This window comes from Protopterus annectens, chromosome 2.part2 (genome assembly GCF_019279795.1).
Source record: "Protopterus annectens isolate FY-2018-M chromosome 2.part2, PAN1.0, whole genome shotgun sequence".
NCBI classification, from domain to species: domain Eukaryota; kingdom Metazoa; phylum Chordata; order Ceratodontiformes; family Protopteridae; genus Protopterus; species Protopterus annectens.
Window position 1 is genome coordinate 841921983 of NC_056730.1, and position 16149 is coordinate 841938131.

General features: G+C 38.3%; 1 protein-coding gene across 1 annotated transcript in view; it reads left to right on the forward strand.

The window, feature by feature from the left end:
• Positions 1–16149, forward strand: part of ADGRV1 (adhesion G protein-coupled receptor V1) — a 3979741-nt gene that overhangs the window by 3682644 nt on the left and 280948 nt on the right. Inside the window, exon 87 of the mRNA XM_044064182.1 lies at positions 14733–14854. Within this exon, the coding sequence (XP_043920117.1) occupies positions 14733–14854 (122 nt within the window). The remainder of the gene's footprint in view (positions 1–14732; positions 14855–16149) is intronic.

Below are 16149 nucleotides of genomic sequence, written 5' to 3' on the forward strand. Positions count from 1 at the left end.
TCTGAGCATGTGGGTTTTCCTGTATGAAACAAACATTAGCCTCTGATTTATATAGTAGATGCATCAGTAGTTTTTTCTTGCTCTTATCCTGTAAATCCCTTATGTTCCATGACTCTATTGTCCACATCTCAAAGAATTTAAGTTTTTAAGAGGTATTTCTAGTTTTTTGTGTAATGTTTAGTGTCAATGTAAATCCAATTTTTCTTAAATGTACATAAATGAGGGTTTACTCTCATGTTGGTAGCACTAAGCTCCTTCAAAAATATCCCTGTGTCTAACCACCTTGAAGAAGCTTGAAGAAAGTAGGTTATTAGATATAACCAGGATATATAAACTTTTATAAATTTAAATGTGTAACCTATAAGCATATTTATATATAACCATATTAATACACAAACAAGAATGAAACTTATATACAATAATATAATTACCCCAAGATTGTTCATCTTTGACCCTGCTTAGGAAATCCACATCCCTCACAGTTTAGAGTAAACCCAATATAGCTCTAGCAAACAGCATACGAATATTTCAACTTTATGGTTACTATTGTAACCAATATTCTACAAAGCCTGCCATAAAATTATATAAAATGGTAGGGTGGTACTATGTTTGATGTTAACCTTGCGAGGTACCTTGAGGAATAATGCAAACCTCAGAACACCATGAGTGGTCAACCCCTGCCAGAGAGGGTTTATAAAGGATTGTCACCAACCATAAGGTAGGAAAGAATTATATAGGGGTTTGAGAGTCGCTACTTAATATAAACTAAGACTATATATGTCTCTGGTATTTATCGACTTTATCCTCTGCATTATGACAAACCAGTATTGTTTATAATGGATAAGCATGAATATGTAAAGGAAAATATGCCTCAGCATATTAGCAAACAGCAACTCTTTGCACAGCATACAAAACAATAATGTCACATTCTCATATTTCTCCCCATTCAATAAATGAATGTTTAATGTATCTGAATTCTGCTTTACAGAACAACCAGAACTATGTATAAAACATTAGAGAGACAGAAAATAAGTAGAGTAGTTACATCCCACATTAGGATTCGTAACCCTTCTCTATAGAGTAGTTCAGTTTCCCATAACAAGTGTTAGTGTCTTTGTTTATCCCTCTTGCGAAGGAAGTAAAGGTCTGAGATTAAAAGTCACCAGTACAGCTGTATGTCATATGGAGCACTTGGCCTCTATGATCATGGAGTAAATCAGTTAGCTGGCACTACTATTATGCTGTGTAGTATGAGCTATTAGTTAAGTGCAAGATCCAACTAAAAAAAATAATTTTTAGTTCCATCCATATGTTAAAAAGTCCATTAATTCTCTGAGTACATCATCGTGCCTCTTCTTGTTATAGCTTTCGATTTACCAACTTGTCTTAAGTAATAAAGTTCAGATACAGCCTCTACCAAAGTAGAGTTATTTTCTCATTGTGACCACTGCGGCTGCATACTTACATTGAAACAAGGTATTGTGGTCACTGAAGCACTTGAAGACATGACACCCTAGGATAGTTCTGCTGGGTGATCATGTTCATTGTTAGCCTTGAATGGCTTCATTAGCCATTTCTGAGAATGCTAGATGGACGTGCAAAACCAATAGCTGCGTAACACATCCTTGTTGTTTACATGAGACTACAGGGGGCAAATTCTGGTGTTGCAGCAGGAAGATGCAAGGAAAAATTGGCCCCACAGCTCAACAACTGGGATGCAAATTGTTCCTAGCTCATTGACTTTATACACTAGGAGCACTTCCAGCTGATAAAAGTCGAAGTTTTAAAGGAGAGAAGACTCTCTACTTCAGGCCCAACGAAAGAAAAAGTACAAGAGAGATATTCAAATCAACAGCGCCGTTGGGGCAAGTTATTTGGGAGTTTTACAGATCAGGTGCTTTGCCAAAGCATTTAATGAAAGCTGCTTTTGCCTCTTTAGGTGTCAACTGCGATTTTTTTGTCATTTTTATAAAATATTAGAGTGTTAGGGTAGCGCATCTGGAATTTTATTTTTCTTTTAATTAAGTCGGCACAGAATGGCGAGAGCTTTTGTCAGTTCTCTTTGATGGCAAGTGGAAGGTCTTGCGATATGGAGATCTTGTGGCTATTCCAATTAAATTGCTTTTGTTTCCTGGCAGTCAACAATATTCTCTGAGCATCTTGAAAGTTTAATAGCTTAACGTATATTTGTCTTGGAGTGGTGGGGTCTTGTCACTTGTGCAGGGTGCGGTGGGTCCTGTCGATTATTTCTGTGGAATTTCCCTCGGGAAGTAGAAGGAGATCAAAAAATCTGTTTAGAGATATTTATTAGTTGGTTATTCTCATATTTTTCTGGTACTCCCCTTATTAGGATGTTATTCCATCGACTTCTCACCTCTAAATCAATTAGCTTTTGTTGCATTTCTTTTATTACTGTAGTTTTGGTGCCAATTTCCCCTTTTCATTTCTAAATCTGGTGTTCATTAGCTTGGGTTTTTTGTTCTAAGAGGTCCATGCGATCAACAATTTGGTTGATTGTACTTCCAAATTTGGAGAGCTGAGCAGAAAAGCTCTGGACTGCAGTTTGGATAGGTAGAAGAGCCTGTTTAAGCTCATCCATGTGGAAGCTGGATTCTATTTTTTGTTTAACACTAGATTTATTTGGTTGTTGTTGTTTGTTTATTTTCTGGCTTTTAGATGCAACTTCTTTCTCAGGAGAAGCTATTGTTGAAAGTTTTGTTTTAGTGGTCTGTGTTTCCATAACGTTCGTTTCCTTTGCCATTGTATTCAGATATTTAGCTGTCAAGATTTACTTGCAGTGTGTGCCACTGCTGTCTTCATGCCTGGAGATTACACATAGTGGGGACTCCCAGAGCAAGCTACAGATAGTTAAAATGATTCTGAGAGAGAGAAAAAGTTTATACATTCTGCTTTAAGGTCCCTTTGCATGGAGGTTGCTGTTGCTTACAAATTTATCATCTTTTTGATGAAGATCCATTGCTTATTCTTTGGTATGGATGATAATTGTTAGGAGCTCCATGGAGAGGGTGCTTACAGGACATCCACCCTTTTGGAATCCACCAAATATTTCATGCTTAATGCCATGTAATCTATGTTAATCATTAAGTCCACAGTGCAAAGAGACTGCTGTGCATGCTTAACAGGTGGGTTCCGGTGCAAAAGTAGTAGTTACTATGCCCTTATGTAACGCATACCTTGATAGAGCAGAATTTGCAAATACCATTATCAAAGGCTCAGCAATCTTATACATAGCTGGCCCTGCCCTGGCTGAAGAAGTGTTTGTGGTCTATCATATTTAATTTTGCTCGTGCATTTTCTTGTATTTCACAAGAGGTACACCATTTGTATGAATTTTTTCAATTGGACCACTTTCGTGTTTGCTGAAGCACAGAATCATTTAGTGGACTAAATTCATTATGTCCTCTCCTGGACAATGGCAGACTGTACTCCTCAAATGAGGCAGAAGTGCCTAAGCTCATGTCCAGGAGTTTATATATTCTATGGTCTTGTTCATAAGTGAATGAGGAGGGATTGATGGACTGATCAGTTTATGAATGGTTACAGTACTGCTCACAGTTTAGTGGTCAGTCTGTAGGTCTGTCCTCACTTATGGTCATAAGCTTCAGGTAATGTCCAAGAGGATGATATCACATATATGGGTTAAAATGAGGTTTCTTTACAGGGCATCTAGCATTAGGCTCCATGATAGAATATTGAGCTCAGTAATCCAGGAGTATCTTGGGGTACAGCTGCTTCTCCTTTGTGTTGATAGGAGTTGATTGAAGTAGTTGGGTATCTTTTGAAGATGGCCCCTGGTGTGTCTCCTACTCAGTGTGTACAAGGCTGACCCCAGAATTATCAGGCTCCATATCAGACCAGGTAATGCTGGAGGCATTATATCTCTTAGATCACCAAGGTAAGCCTGGCAATCCCACAGAATGAACTGTAGACTATTACTAGAGAAAAGAAGTATGGTGTATCTTGTTCAGTTTGATATCACCTTCAACAGGGAAAGCAGTGTAGGAAATGAATGGATCAATGGAAGGCATTCATCGGGTATGTCTCTTGACTGGGATGGAATCTAAGTACTTGTCACACTGACTCTGAATTTCTTCTGTGACATTACTGTCTTCCGCTGTGTACTACTTGTTTTAACCATTTTCCTCTTTTGTTTCTGTTTTAGTTGCTACATAGTTTGTCTTAATACTCAGCTGATAGCAAGAAACAACCAATTTCTGTCATACCAGGGCCAGAGGCAGCATAATACAATTATCTGCATTGGCATTGGCATCAACCTCCTTTTTTTCATTTACTACCTGGGGTTGGGGTGTCACAGCAGTGACCACCACATAATTATTAAAATAGATACAAAATACATGTGAGCGTCCATGTGTGTGCACACACACATACAGACACAGATGCACACACAGACACACACACACACACACACACACACACACACACACACACAGACACACACCCACATGCACAAACACACACACATGCACACACACACACACACACACACACACACACACACACACACACACACACACACACACACACACACACACACATGCATGCACACACAAACACACACACATACACACAAAGACATAGTCGAGCACATGCACACATGTATCTAGTATTAGACAATAATAAACTGTAGAGACACAGTTGTTAGACAACAGATATGCATCACAGCATGTGCCATAGTATACAGCACACTGCATGCTGTGGAAACACAAGCATGAAAAGCAAAATAAGTCATGTAACTGTGTTCCTTCCATGGTTTTTAACTTTCCTTAAATTTATACTTTGAAACTTATGTAATTGTGTTCCTTCCATGCTTCTTTGCTTTCCTTAAATATAACATTTGTGAAAAATCTGCTCTTCTTGTTAACCTCTGATGCCATTTCATTTGAGAACATGTATAATTTTCATTCATCTCCATTTGCATAGCATGCCGATGTTTGCTCATCAGAGCTGATACCACTGATCTTCACAAATGTGTCTGTTTTTTGATTGCAAGTTTCTCTAGTATAATTCTGTTTTGTCAAAATATGTCTTCATGATGTGTTAGGCCCTTCTATTTTAATTAATTTAGGCCTGTTGTGGCAGTTCTAAAGTGATATTCACTTCTAGGACTAAGATTGTATGTCCATCCTAATTGAGAAAAATAAGGTTGAGGACTGTTCTCTGACTTTTAAACTGGTTCTAATATTTTATGCTTAAGGCATAAGTTTACTCATAGTTGTAGAAGTAAATGTTTTTTCTGCAGAAAACAATTCATCTGATGTATGATTCTTATCCTTCAGGTAAAGTCTTGATTATTTCAGTTTGTCATGAAACAACTAACCACAGCATAAGCACAGATAGCACTGTCTATTGGCCACACCAACTACTAAACTTTGTGGCAACTGAACAGATCTAGAACTACAGTGCATTGTTGGAAGTCTGATAGAATGAACTAAATGTGGGGATTATATTTATGTAATGGTTTACACAGGCAGACAGATCTTGGCAAGTTTGATCTCATTAGACAGCAATTTGCAGCTTTTATGATTAATTTATTCAGCTGGAATGAAATGAAATCCATCCTAAGGAAATTAAGTTTATGTCTATTTATTTTCTGGAGTTCAAAGACTTCAAAGCATTCATTTTAACAAAGATAATAATATTAAAGTGTGGTTTGCACAGTAATAATCTACAAGCTTATATACAACATCTTAACTCAGTGTACTGATGGTGCAGTCATCAAATGAATGATTTGTGAAATGAAACACAAATGGAATGGGGCATGATAAGAAGGGAACTAGCAGGTACTGCAGCAGTATACATGGACTGGGAAATGTAGGCTTCATATGCTGCAGAATGAATAATTTTTATTCTGCCTTTGATCTGGATCTGTCTTGTATTGGGGCAGCCTACATTTTAAAGGACTTAAACACTTTGTTACACTTGTAACAAGTGCACTCACCTAATTTCTGAAAAGATTGCACAATAAAGGAGAATCTTATCTGAAGAAGAACAAACAAGAGTCACCATGTCGTTTTCTTTTTTTTTATTGTAAAGGAGAATGTTTTGCAGCATTTTGAAAAATAAAAATCTCTTAAGATCTATGTCAAGCTCGGAGCTCGACTTGCTGGTTTGATTAACTTCAAGCTATTCAGACAGGTGTCTAAATTGGTTTGGTGGTATCAGTACAAGATACACACACGGGAGAGCCTTGGGGTACTGCTCTGACCATAGGAGCTTACAGGTGCTCGGACAGGATTTCATAATCCTTGTATCTGCAAATAGGTTTTGTTCATTTCTTATATGATCCTGTTCACCCAGGCTGTGCCTGGAAATGGTCCATTGAGATGAGTGCACTGCACTACCCTGGTAAACAAATGTAAATAAATAAATACATTTTCTTTACTAGAGAGCTGAGAAAGGTCCTTGAGTCCTAAACAGGTTTTGCCCCCACTCATACAAAAATCAGTCACAGAAGTCTTCAAGTAGATTAACATCTTACACAGATTTATTAAATGGGAGAGCTAATGAAGTCATTAATTTGCACCTTACTTCCCTAGATATTATGGGTAGGGGCAAAGGAGTCAGTGGTCCTGCTGCATTATTGGTTTTTAATGTCAACACTGCTTCCTCTCCTTTTCTTTTCTTAGTTGACTGGTAACAACCCTTGTGCCCATAATAGTCCTGCTGATTGAAAACTCCATCTTGTATTTATTTTTGTTTTGCACCTACTGAGTAGTATTACTTATTCAGTTTTCTCTTTATCCCCACCAACCAATTTTAGTTGCATTTTTCTTTCTTTGCCCTGTTATGTTACCACAAACCATTTTGTCCAGCTTCTGAAATGATTTTTTAGATTTTCAGTTTGACCTTTTGCCGTAGTAACAGCCTCATTAGCATACTTCTACAATAAACTAAATGTTGCCATTTCCTCATGTGATTCTTAACATTTCTTGAATGTGTGTTTCTCCCTTTTCTTTTTACTATATTTTACTGCCATCTCTTCTGAGAAGTAAAATGTTCTTTCTTCTTTGGATTCTGCATTCAGTTCATAGTACAGTTTTGATAATTGTCTGTTTTTCTTAAGTACTGCCTTTCTATTTTTTTGGCATAAATCCCAGTCCAGAGGATATGTGTTTGAAAACTATGCATAAAATATTGAATTTGCCAAAAAGCTATATTCATGTTTGGTTGGTTATCTATCTATTTATTTATTTTTTGTGTACTGACTTATTTTGTGCATCCAACAGTCTTTCTGGCAAAAGTGCATACAAACGCCTTCAAGATGGGCTGCACAGTTGAACTTTTTCTCATTTTTGTTAAATTAGTTTTACTTAAATTAAAATAATAATTGTTTTTTTTTCGAATGGCAAGTGCGCCTGCATGTCTGTTTCATGTCTTCTGATAATCCTTCGAATACTGATGTTTTCCTGTTCAGGGAATACCATTTTTCTTTTATTAGGTGAAATTGCCTCTGCTGAATTAGATTTCCTTCATCAGGCTGAAATCATTCCAAAGGCTCATTGTGCCTAAATGGTTTAAGTGGTTAACAAATAAAAATGGGGCAGACACACGGACGGACAGACAGACAGACAGACAGACCAAGACAGACATGCAGAGCAAGCGAGAGTGAGAGAAATGTTTCATCAAAATGACTATTTTACTTCTAGGAGTTCTTAAGAGGGAATACAGTCCTTTCTTTTTAGGACATGCTTAGACATCCTATTTTATTTTATTTATTTATATAATAACATTCTGGGTCAGCTACAGTATAATGGTAGAATGAAATATTCTAGTAAATAACCTAACTTACACGTGCTAGTGATAACACTTTCCAGCTGTGCACAGCATTGACAAAAGTTAAGGATAAGTAGATAAGGATAGTATAAGGTAAGGTGTGTTTAAAACATTTAAATGTGCAACTGTTTTCAGTGTGCAGTGAGATTATGAATGAAAGAAGGAATTAAAAAAGCAGAATGTCTGAAACTTTTTGTACCTGTATCTGTAGCTGTATCTGTTACCATAACTTTCAAAGTGTTAACTGGATGAGGCCTCAACTAGTTGCTTTAAATTCTCTGAGGTTCTATCTTTTTTATTTATATTTTATTTATATTTTATAATTATTCTTAATTTTTTTAATTATTCTTAAATATTATTTTTTTATTTATATTTTATATTTTTCTAGTGTAGAGCATTGATCAGTACTGAATACTTTTGCAGTCAACCTGGTGAAATACAAAACATTTCACCAACACAAAAGTCAGAAATGTAAGCAATAACAGAGTAGTAAAATTCATTTCCATGATAAAAATTGTAAATGCACATTATAGTAAAGAATAGTATAATATGCAGTCTTTACATTAGTTTTTAAAGTGTGTCAACATTCAATATTTGCATTAGTTTCTAATATGTGTCAGCCTTCAATCATTCTGTGAGAGGAGATTAAAAGAGAAGTGGTAAGGAAATGTGGATGGTGTGTTAGGCAATATGTCCTGCGTTGAAGCATGAGCATTTGTCTTGGGTGAAGAAGTGCTTTTTGAGTTGCATTCTGAATTTGGAATAAGAGTTTATTTCCCTTAGGTCGATGGGGAGAACTTGCCAAAGAGAAGGTGCCTGTGAGGACAATGAATGTGCAGTACTGTGGAGTTTAGCTCTATGGGTAATGAAAACTGATGTGACTTGTGAGTAGTGTTTCCGGTTGTATGAGTTCTTTTTCTTGAAGCTTAGCTACAAGGGGTAAAAATTCCTGAAGTATTGTAGTTTGTGAAGTTGGAATCCTAACAGCAGGATAGATCTTTGACTTATGGTTATATATTTGGCTTTTTCTAGGGTGATACAGCGATGCTCATGGAGGAGTGACTTTGTAATGAATCAGCAGATGCTGTTGGAGATTATCTTGAGTGTGGTGACATTTTTAAGGGCAGATACAAAAATGGGTAGTCCATATTCCAGTGAGAGAGGATAACTCCTTTCCTGATGGCTGCTCTGCCTTGCTGAGATAGAAAGGGGGAGATCTTTTTGGTTCAGAAAAGAAGGGAGTTTATTTTTGCTCTAGTTCTGTCAATGGAGAAATGTAAGTTTAAAAATTGATCAAGCTATAATACTAGGTATTTGGAGGTGGAGGTTGCTTCTATGGTATGATTGTTTAAGGTAGAGATGATTAAAAAGTGCGGCACTTGGTGAATTTTCTGTGGATTTCCAAAAAGCATAGTTTTGGCCTTTTAGGGGATGAGGAATAATTTATGGTTTATCAGCCACTGGTGGATCTCATGTAAGTCTGACTGCAGTTGGAACTGCATGCTGGTGTGAAAGTGACCTGATTGGTAGATGCTGATGCCATCTGTGTAGAGTATGAGTGGGAGAGGAGCCAGGTCACATGTATGTGTGTTAATGAATGTGAAGAAGTGGAGGGGGCAATTTATGCTCATGTTACATCTTCGATAACAGTTGCAGATTCTGTATGTAAGCTTCTGATTTTAATGCTGATGCATCTGTCATTGGGGATATTTATATATCAGAGAGCGCTATCTGAGCTGATACCAACTTCAACTAGTTTGTTTAGGAGAAGAGAGTTGTCAATGAGGTTAAATGCTTTTATTGGGTCTATAAATAGGGAATTTGTAATGAGACCTTTATCACTGATTTGGAGGATATCATTAGTTAGGAACCAAAATCCTGTATTAGAACTTCATCCAGACCAGAATCCACTCTGTTTGTTGGAGAGCAGATGGTACTTCTGGATGTAATGAGATAGAAGTGGATGTAGACTATCTTTTCTGGAAGTTTTTACAGATTTAGGAGGATGGATATTGGATGAAAGTGAAAGGTGTCTTTTGGGTTGGTTTGCTTTGGAAGGGGTTCAATTAGAACAGTTTTTCAAATCTTTGGCATGAAGGCTCATGTGAGACAGAGATTATATATATGGATGAGAGGAAGACACAGGTGATCTCTGCAGTGATATATGAACATAATGTTTGTAGTTCTCTAATCCAGGAGGAGTGTTGTTGGGAATATTTTTGAGGAGAGTAGAGATTTATTTGGGACATATGTGATTGTAGTGGAAGAGGAGGATGATTAATGGTGGGATGTTTGATTCAGGATCTAAAAGGGGTGTGGACTTTACTGATGGGACATTGCTAAATTCTTTAAAGTTCATAGGTTCATAGGTTCATTGGTTGGTACTAGGCTATTGGCCCTAGGGCCTATATAAGCCTAGCTGTAACAATTCCTTGGCTATTTCGTCCCACAGTATTTACTTCCTTGAACCCCCTTTCTAGCAGGGTGACTGACGTGATCCCCGGGGTGAATTTCCTATCTCCCATCAAATCGTCAAGGTTCCTTTTGAAGAGGGCCAAAGAGGCACTTTGCTTGACATGTATGGGTGGTCTATTCCAGAGTATGGGGAGTCTCTGGGTCAGGAACCTATCCCTCCAGCATGTTCTGTTCTTTGGGATGAAAAGGTTTAGGTCCCTGAATCGATTTCTTTAAGTGTAGCATGTCCAACAGCTCTGGGTTTGACATGGCCTTGTATGTTAAGCAGAGATTGCCTCTGACTAGACGATATGTGACAGAGTATAGCTGGAGTTTTTTTAGATGGTCACATAGGGCATCTGTTTAGGCCTGTGATTCTTTTAGTGAGGTATTTCTGCAGCCTTTTCCGTTGTTGTCGATGCCTTGAGAAGTACATACCAAATGGGGCATTGTAGTCTATAATGGGTCTAATGAGGGATGAGTACAGTGGGACAATGACCTCCTTTATTCTGGATGAGAAGCCCTTAGTGATGAGGTGTGCCACATAGAAGGATTTCCTGACTGTTGTGGCGATGTGGTTATCGAAGGTGAGACCACTGTCCACCTGTGTCCCTAAGTCTCTTGTCACACTTTTGGTGTTTAGTGTACTGCCACCTATGTGGTAAGTTACAGGTACATGTTTTTCCCAAAGGGGATAACTATACATTTCTTGGCATTGAGCTTGAGCCTATGGTTCTTGCACCAAGCATCTGTTTCTGTAAGGCCCTTTTGTAGAATATCCACATCATTTGAGGATTCAGTAATGGCTCCCAGATTGCAGTCATCTGTAAACTTTGTTAGCGAGAGTCCCTTAGTGTTGGCCTGTACTTCAGAGAAGTAGATGCCAAACAAGAGATGTCCCAGGACTGAACCCTGAGGTACTCCCCCTGTCACTTGTCTGGAGCTGGATTTGGAGTCTGCTACTTTTACGGTGTGGGTTCTAAGCCAGTTGGCAACCCATTGAGTGACATAGGGATTAATGCCCAGCTTAGTAAGTTTATCTATGATTCCAGAGTGGGTGATGGTGTCGCAGGCCTTGGCGAGGTCCAGATAGGCTGTGTGGACTGCCTTACCCTTGTCCACAACTCTGGAGATGGAGTCGAAAAAGCCAGTCAGGTTTAGGGGACAACATCAGCCCTTCATGAACCCAAACTGGGTGGGGTCCAGTGTTTGAAGGTTGCCAATGTCTTTGTTTATAAGTTCCATGATAATACATTCCATGGCCTTGCAGATCAGGCTCATCAGACTGATGGGGCAGTAGTTCCCAGGATCCAAGGTGGATCTCCCTTTGTGGAGTCTCAGTGAGCATGAAGCCTGAAGTGAGGCTATGATGAAACATGACACTTAGGTGAGGTGCCAGTTCATTTTCTAATTCATGTAGTACACAGCCCGGGATGTCATCTGGTCCCATGGATGCTGCCTTCTTAGCTTTGGAGAGTGCGATTTTTACCTGTGTGGTCATTGTTGCTGGAATTTGGCAATCTTTCGGTATTGAGATGGGCCCTTTACGGGGTGAGAGAGGGATGAAGTTGGCAATGAATCAATCTGCCAGGATATTGGCAATATCCTTGGGATCAGTATATTTAATGCCATTCTGTTGTAGCTGAGAGTAGATCTGAGTATTGCCATTTAAATTCTTGACATAGCTATAAAATGCCTTGTGGTTGTCTTTGCAATCTTTGGCAATTTTATTTTTATAACTAGCTTTGGAAGATTTTATTAGGGATCACAGATTCTTACTGAGGCTGGTAAGGGAGTTTTTTGCATCCTGGGATTTTCCTCTTTTCTGCAACAGATTCTTCCTTTTGTTGTAAAGTTTCTTTATGGTAGGGGACCACCAGATTGGTTTCCTTTTTTTTGGAGGAGGGCATCTTGGTTCTATTTGGGATGGCACAATTCATGCATGAGTGGATGTGCTCATACAGTGCCTTAGTGTAGGATTCAACAGTCAAACTTTCCATTCCCATCTGCATGGGTGTCATGAAGTTTGTCACTTCTGACTTGAGTAGCATGAAGTTGGCTTTGGAGAAGTTTTTTACGGAGGTTTCCTTACTGGGGGCTGGGAGAGGGATGTGGATGTCAAGGGTGATTAGCTTATGGTCAGACCTGACCAACGTGGGGGTGACCATAGGTGTGGAGCATCGATTTCCCATGTTGGTAATGACCAGGTCTAGGATATTGTAGCCCCTGGTTGGACTATGGATTAGTTGATCCAGGGCATTGAAATTTATAAATTCCAAGAACCATTGGGCAAAGGTGTTGGTACATGAGTAGTTTTCCCAGTTAATGGCAGTTTAGTTGAAATCACCCAGTATTAGGGTGTTTGGTTGTATCTTAATATTTTCCATTATGTTTAGAAAGGTGTATTGAGAATCTTGGGGCATGGTGGGGGATCTGTAGCAAGTTACAATTTGGATTGCAGTCTTACCTAGTGTTAGTTGCACCTGGACAATTTCAGATGCATTGTGTTGGGCAACTAGCTTGGTGGTGTGAATATCCTTGGTAAATATGGACACTCCTCCTTTTAGTGTTTTGGTCTTGGTTTGGTGGCTGAAAAGTGTGGAAAGAGTTGTAGCCTGGCATTGCAGGGGTGCTTTCTGGAGCCTTGAGCTAGGTTTCAGTTACTGCACAGATATCAATGTTCTCCATTTTTAGGAGTGCCTCAAGAGAGTGCATTTTGAGGTTTAGACTTCTAGCATTGAGTAGCATTACCTTCAGATTTTGCATGCTTGTACCTGTTATGGTGGTGGTTTTATCATTTGAACTTTGCCTAAAAAAGGCACTATAAAGGTGGCAAGAGCCTTAGCCAGTAACCTGAATCCCAGGCGCGACAGGTGCAGACCATCTCTGGCAAAGCATCGTGGTCTGTCGATCATGTCATCCCAGGCAGACAGATACTGGATCCCCTTTGAATGACACCAGAAGCTTAGCCAATTGTTGAAGGAAATCTTTTGGGGCATGGTCTGCTGTGCCACTATGAATAATGCTTGTAGAGAAGGTGTTCTGAGGAAGTTTTCTTCCTGTAAGAAGGGTATACAAAAGTGTTTGGGGAATGTAAGAGAGTGATGTATTGCTTTGTTTGAAGATTGCTTTTTTGCTTTCAAATGGACTACTTGGCTAGGATACGTAAGGTAATAATGGCAACTCCATTCTCAGTTATGAAAATTTGTTTCCATTTTTGCCACACTTCTTGCCTCAAAAGATGTTTCATTTCTGTGGGTAGCCATTCAGCTTTTGTGGGTCTTGCAGCTAGACTGGAAAGTTGATTAGGCTTACAGATTCTTTATTAGGTTAATCTAAGGCTGACCTTCCACCCTTACAAAATAACTGTTGGTGGTATATCTATCTCTGTTCTGGCAGAGATCTGGTACACGTGGTCTTTTCTGTCTCCTCTGTTTTTATTCAACTGTGAAGCTGTAAAGGGTGAAGGGTGTGAAGTCTCCTTTATTGGGGTGTAGAGGGGCTTGCTCCCCTTAAATTGCTCTTCTTGTGAGTTTTCAACAAGTTGAATATTTGATTGAATCTCTTTCTAGCTGAGCCTTCACATAGCTGAAACCAATGGAAAAAGAACGGGAAGCATTTCCAAGATTGTAGGAAGGGAACCACATCTTCAAACTGTGAGATAAGCAGATAAGGAAAGTATGCTTTATTTAGATAATTAGGGACCCAGAGGTGCAGTATTTATTGTGTTGACGCCTGAATTACAAAGTATAAATAATTATATCAGTCTTGCATTTTACTGGAGGCAAGTTAGCTTTTATGACATGCAGTGATATTTTTTCCTCAGGATGATGATGATGATGATGATGATGATGATTATTATTATTATTATTATTATTATTATTATTATTATTATTATTATTTTTCTTGAAAAGGAGTGCTTGTATATGAGTATCAAACCTGGCACATCTGTGATATCACAGACCATTACTTGATGTGTGGAAGATGGTATGGACATATCAAATATTTTTAACAACTGATTCAGTCCACTTTCAAATACATTTTGACAAAATATCTACAGAGCTATGTAAATATAATAAAATAAGTTTAAGACAGCTAGAGGTGACCTACATCCGCTGAAACAACTGAAACAGACAGATGAATACATGCAGATGGCAAAGTGATGCAAATATTTTAAATTACATTTTGGCTTGTATTTCATTATAGCATTACATTCAATTCTGGAACATTTTGTCTTCTGTCAAATCAGTGACAGTTTGAATGACACCTCGGTGCCAATTTTCAGTCATTTTTAAATACTTTCTGTTACGTTTAGAATACCTATGAAATTCCATAAGGCAGGTTTACATCCAAACCATATCATTAAGCAGATGGTGACGTTTTGATTGTTTGTCAATGATTAAACACCACTAGAACATGTTTGATATATTGGAAGCTAAAGCTTGCTCATTTCTTCTTTGCAGAGGTTCCATTGGTACTGTATCTTTTTGCACTGATCTCAGTTTCATGGTTATGGGCAGGACTGCATATGGCGTATCGACATCTTTGGATGCTTGTTCTGTTTGTCATCTTTAACAGCCTGCAGGTGAGTATTAAAGACCCTTTGTAGACACATTTGATTTGTACTTGCACTTACACTTCACTAATCATACCCTCCCAAATGTATGTGCCACATAAATGAATCCCAACTCAGCAGAGGCATTCATCTCTATCACTGTGAGATGTTATCCGAATCTTTGACACTGGAGCAACAGGTCAGAGATACTTTGAATGTCAGTTTATTGGTTTGCCAGTAACTAATCACTGAAATAATTTTCACCTTGTGTCTCTTTAATCTTTTTGTCATCCAGTTTGTTTACATATTTTAATAAATGATAAAATTCATGATATTTACAACTAAATGTGGAAATTGCATGCCTTGTAAGCAGTGATGCCAGAAAGGAATGTTTACAGATCACTTAAAACACTGTCATTGCAGAAAGGATGGTACACCATTAAGTAGATAACTCAGCAGATTTAGTATGAGCTATTTACAGGCTGTCTGTTGTAGTCCAAAGTCCGATTCCCCTGGTCTTTGTCTGCTGTGTGATTCCAAGCAAGTCACTTAACCAGACAGTGTTCCAGCAGTGAGTCTGAAAAAGTACAATTTGGGTTAATGCACTATCCTACTTAACAAATAAATAATAATTCTATCATGACGGCCAATAAATGTGCCTAATAAGACAGCCAGAAAGCAAATTCTTCTGAAATTACTCCTACAGTGAAGTATGAAGAGTTAGCTCAAGAGATTCATATTATGCTAATATTTGCAGCTGAGACTTTGTAGCTACTGACATTGTTTCCTGACCATGGCTGATAATGGTAGATGATACGGAAATGCAGAATAAAGTTTTGGTATTTATAGGAGTTGACACTGAGAGTAATTCAAGAGAACATAGCAACTGTATTAAAAATAGATAGTGACCATGCACATGTTTTTAATGTCTACACAACATAGACAATGAAAGAAGTTTCAGTTTGTGGAGTAGTAAAGCCCCGACGGCAGGATAAAAAGGTAAAGCAAAAATGATTCATGATGTTTTAGGTGGTGATTTCAAGATCTTGTGAATACAGCCACAATGGAAATGCACTTTAAATTTCCATTTCTGATTCTCTACACCCCCGACATTTGCATGATAGTATGTCTGCCAATGGCACTTAAGAATACAATTAATTAATTCTAAAAGATCTGATCTCAACATCGATGGTGTCTAGGCTCTTTCCATAATTCTATGGAGGAAGTAAACTGAGACATGTCATGCGGATGTCGGTTGGTGGCCTTTCAAAAAGAAGTAGGTAACTGCTAGACTCAGCACTTTCATTGCTAATTTGTAATTGTAC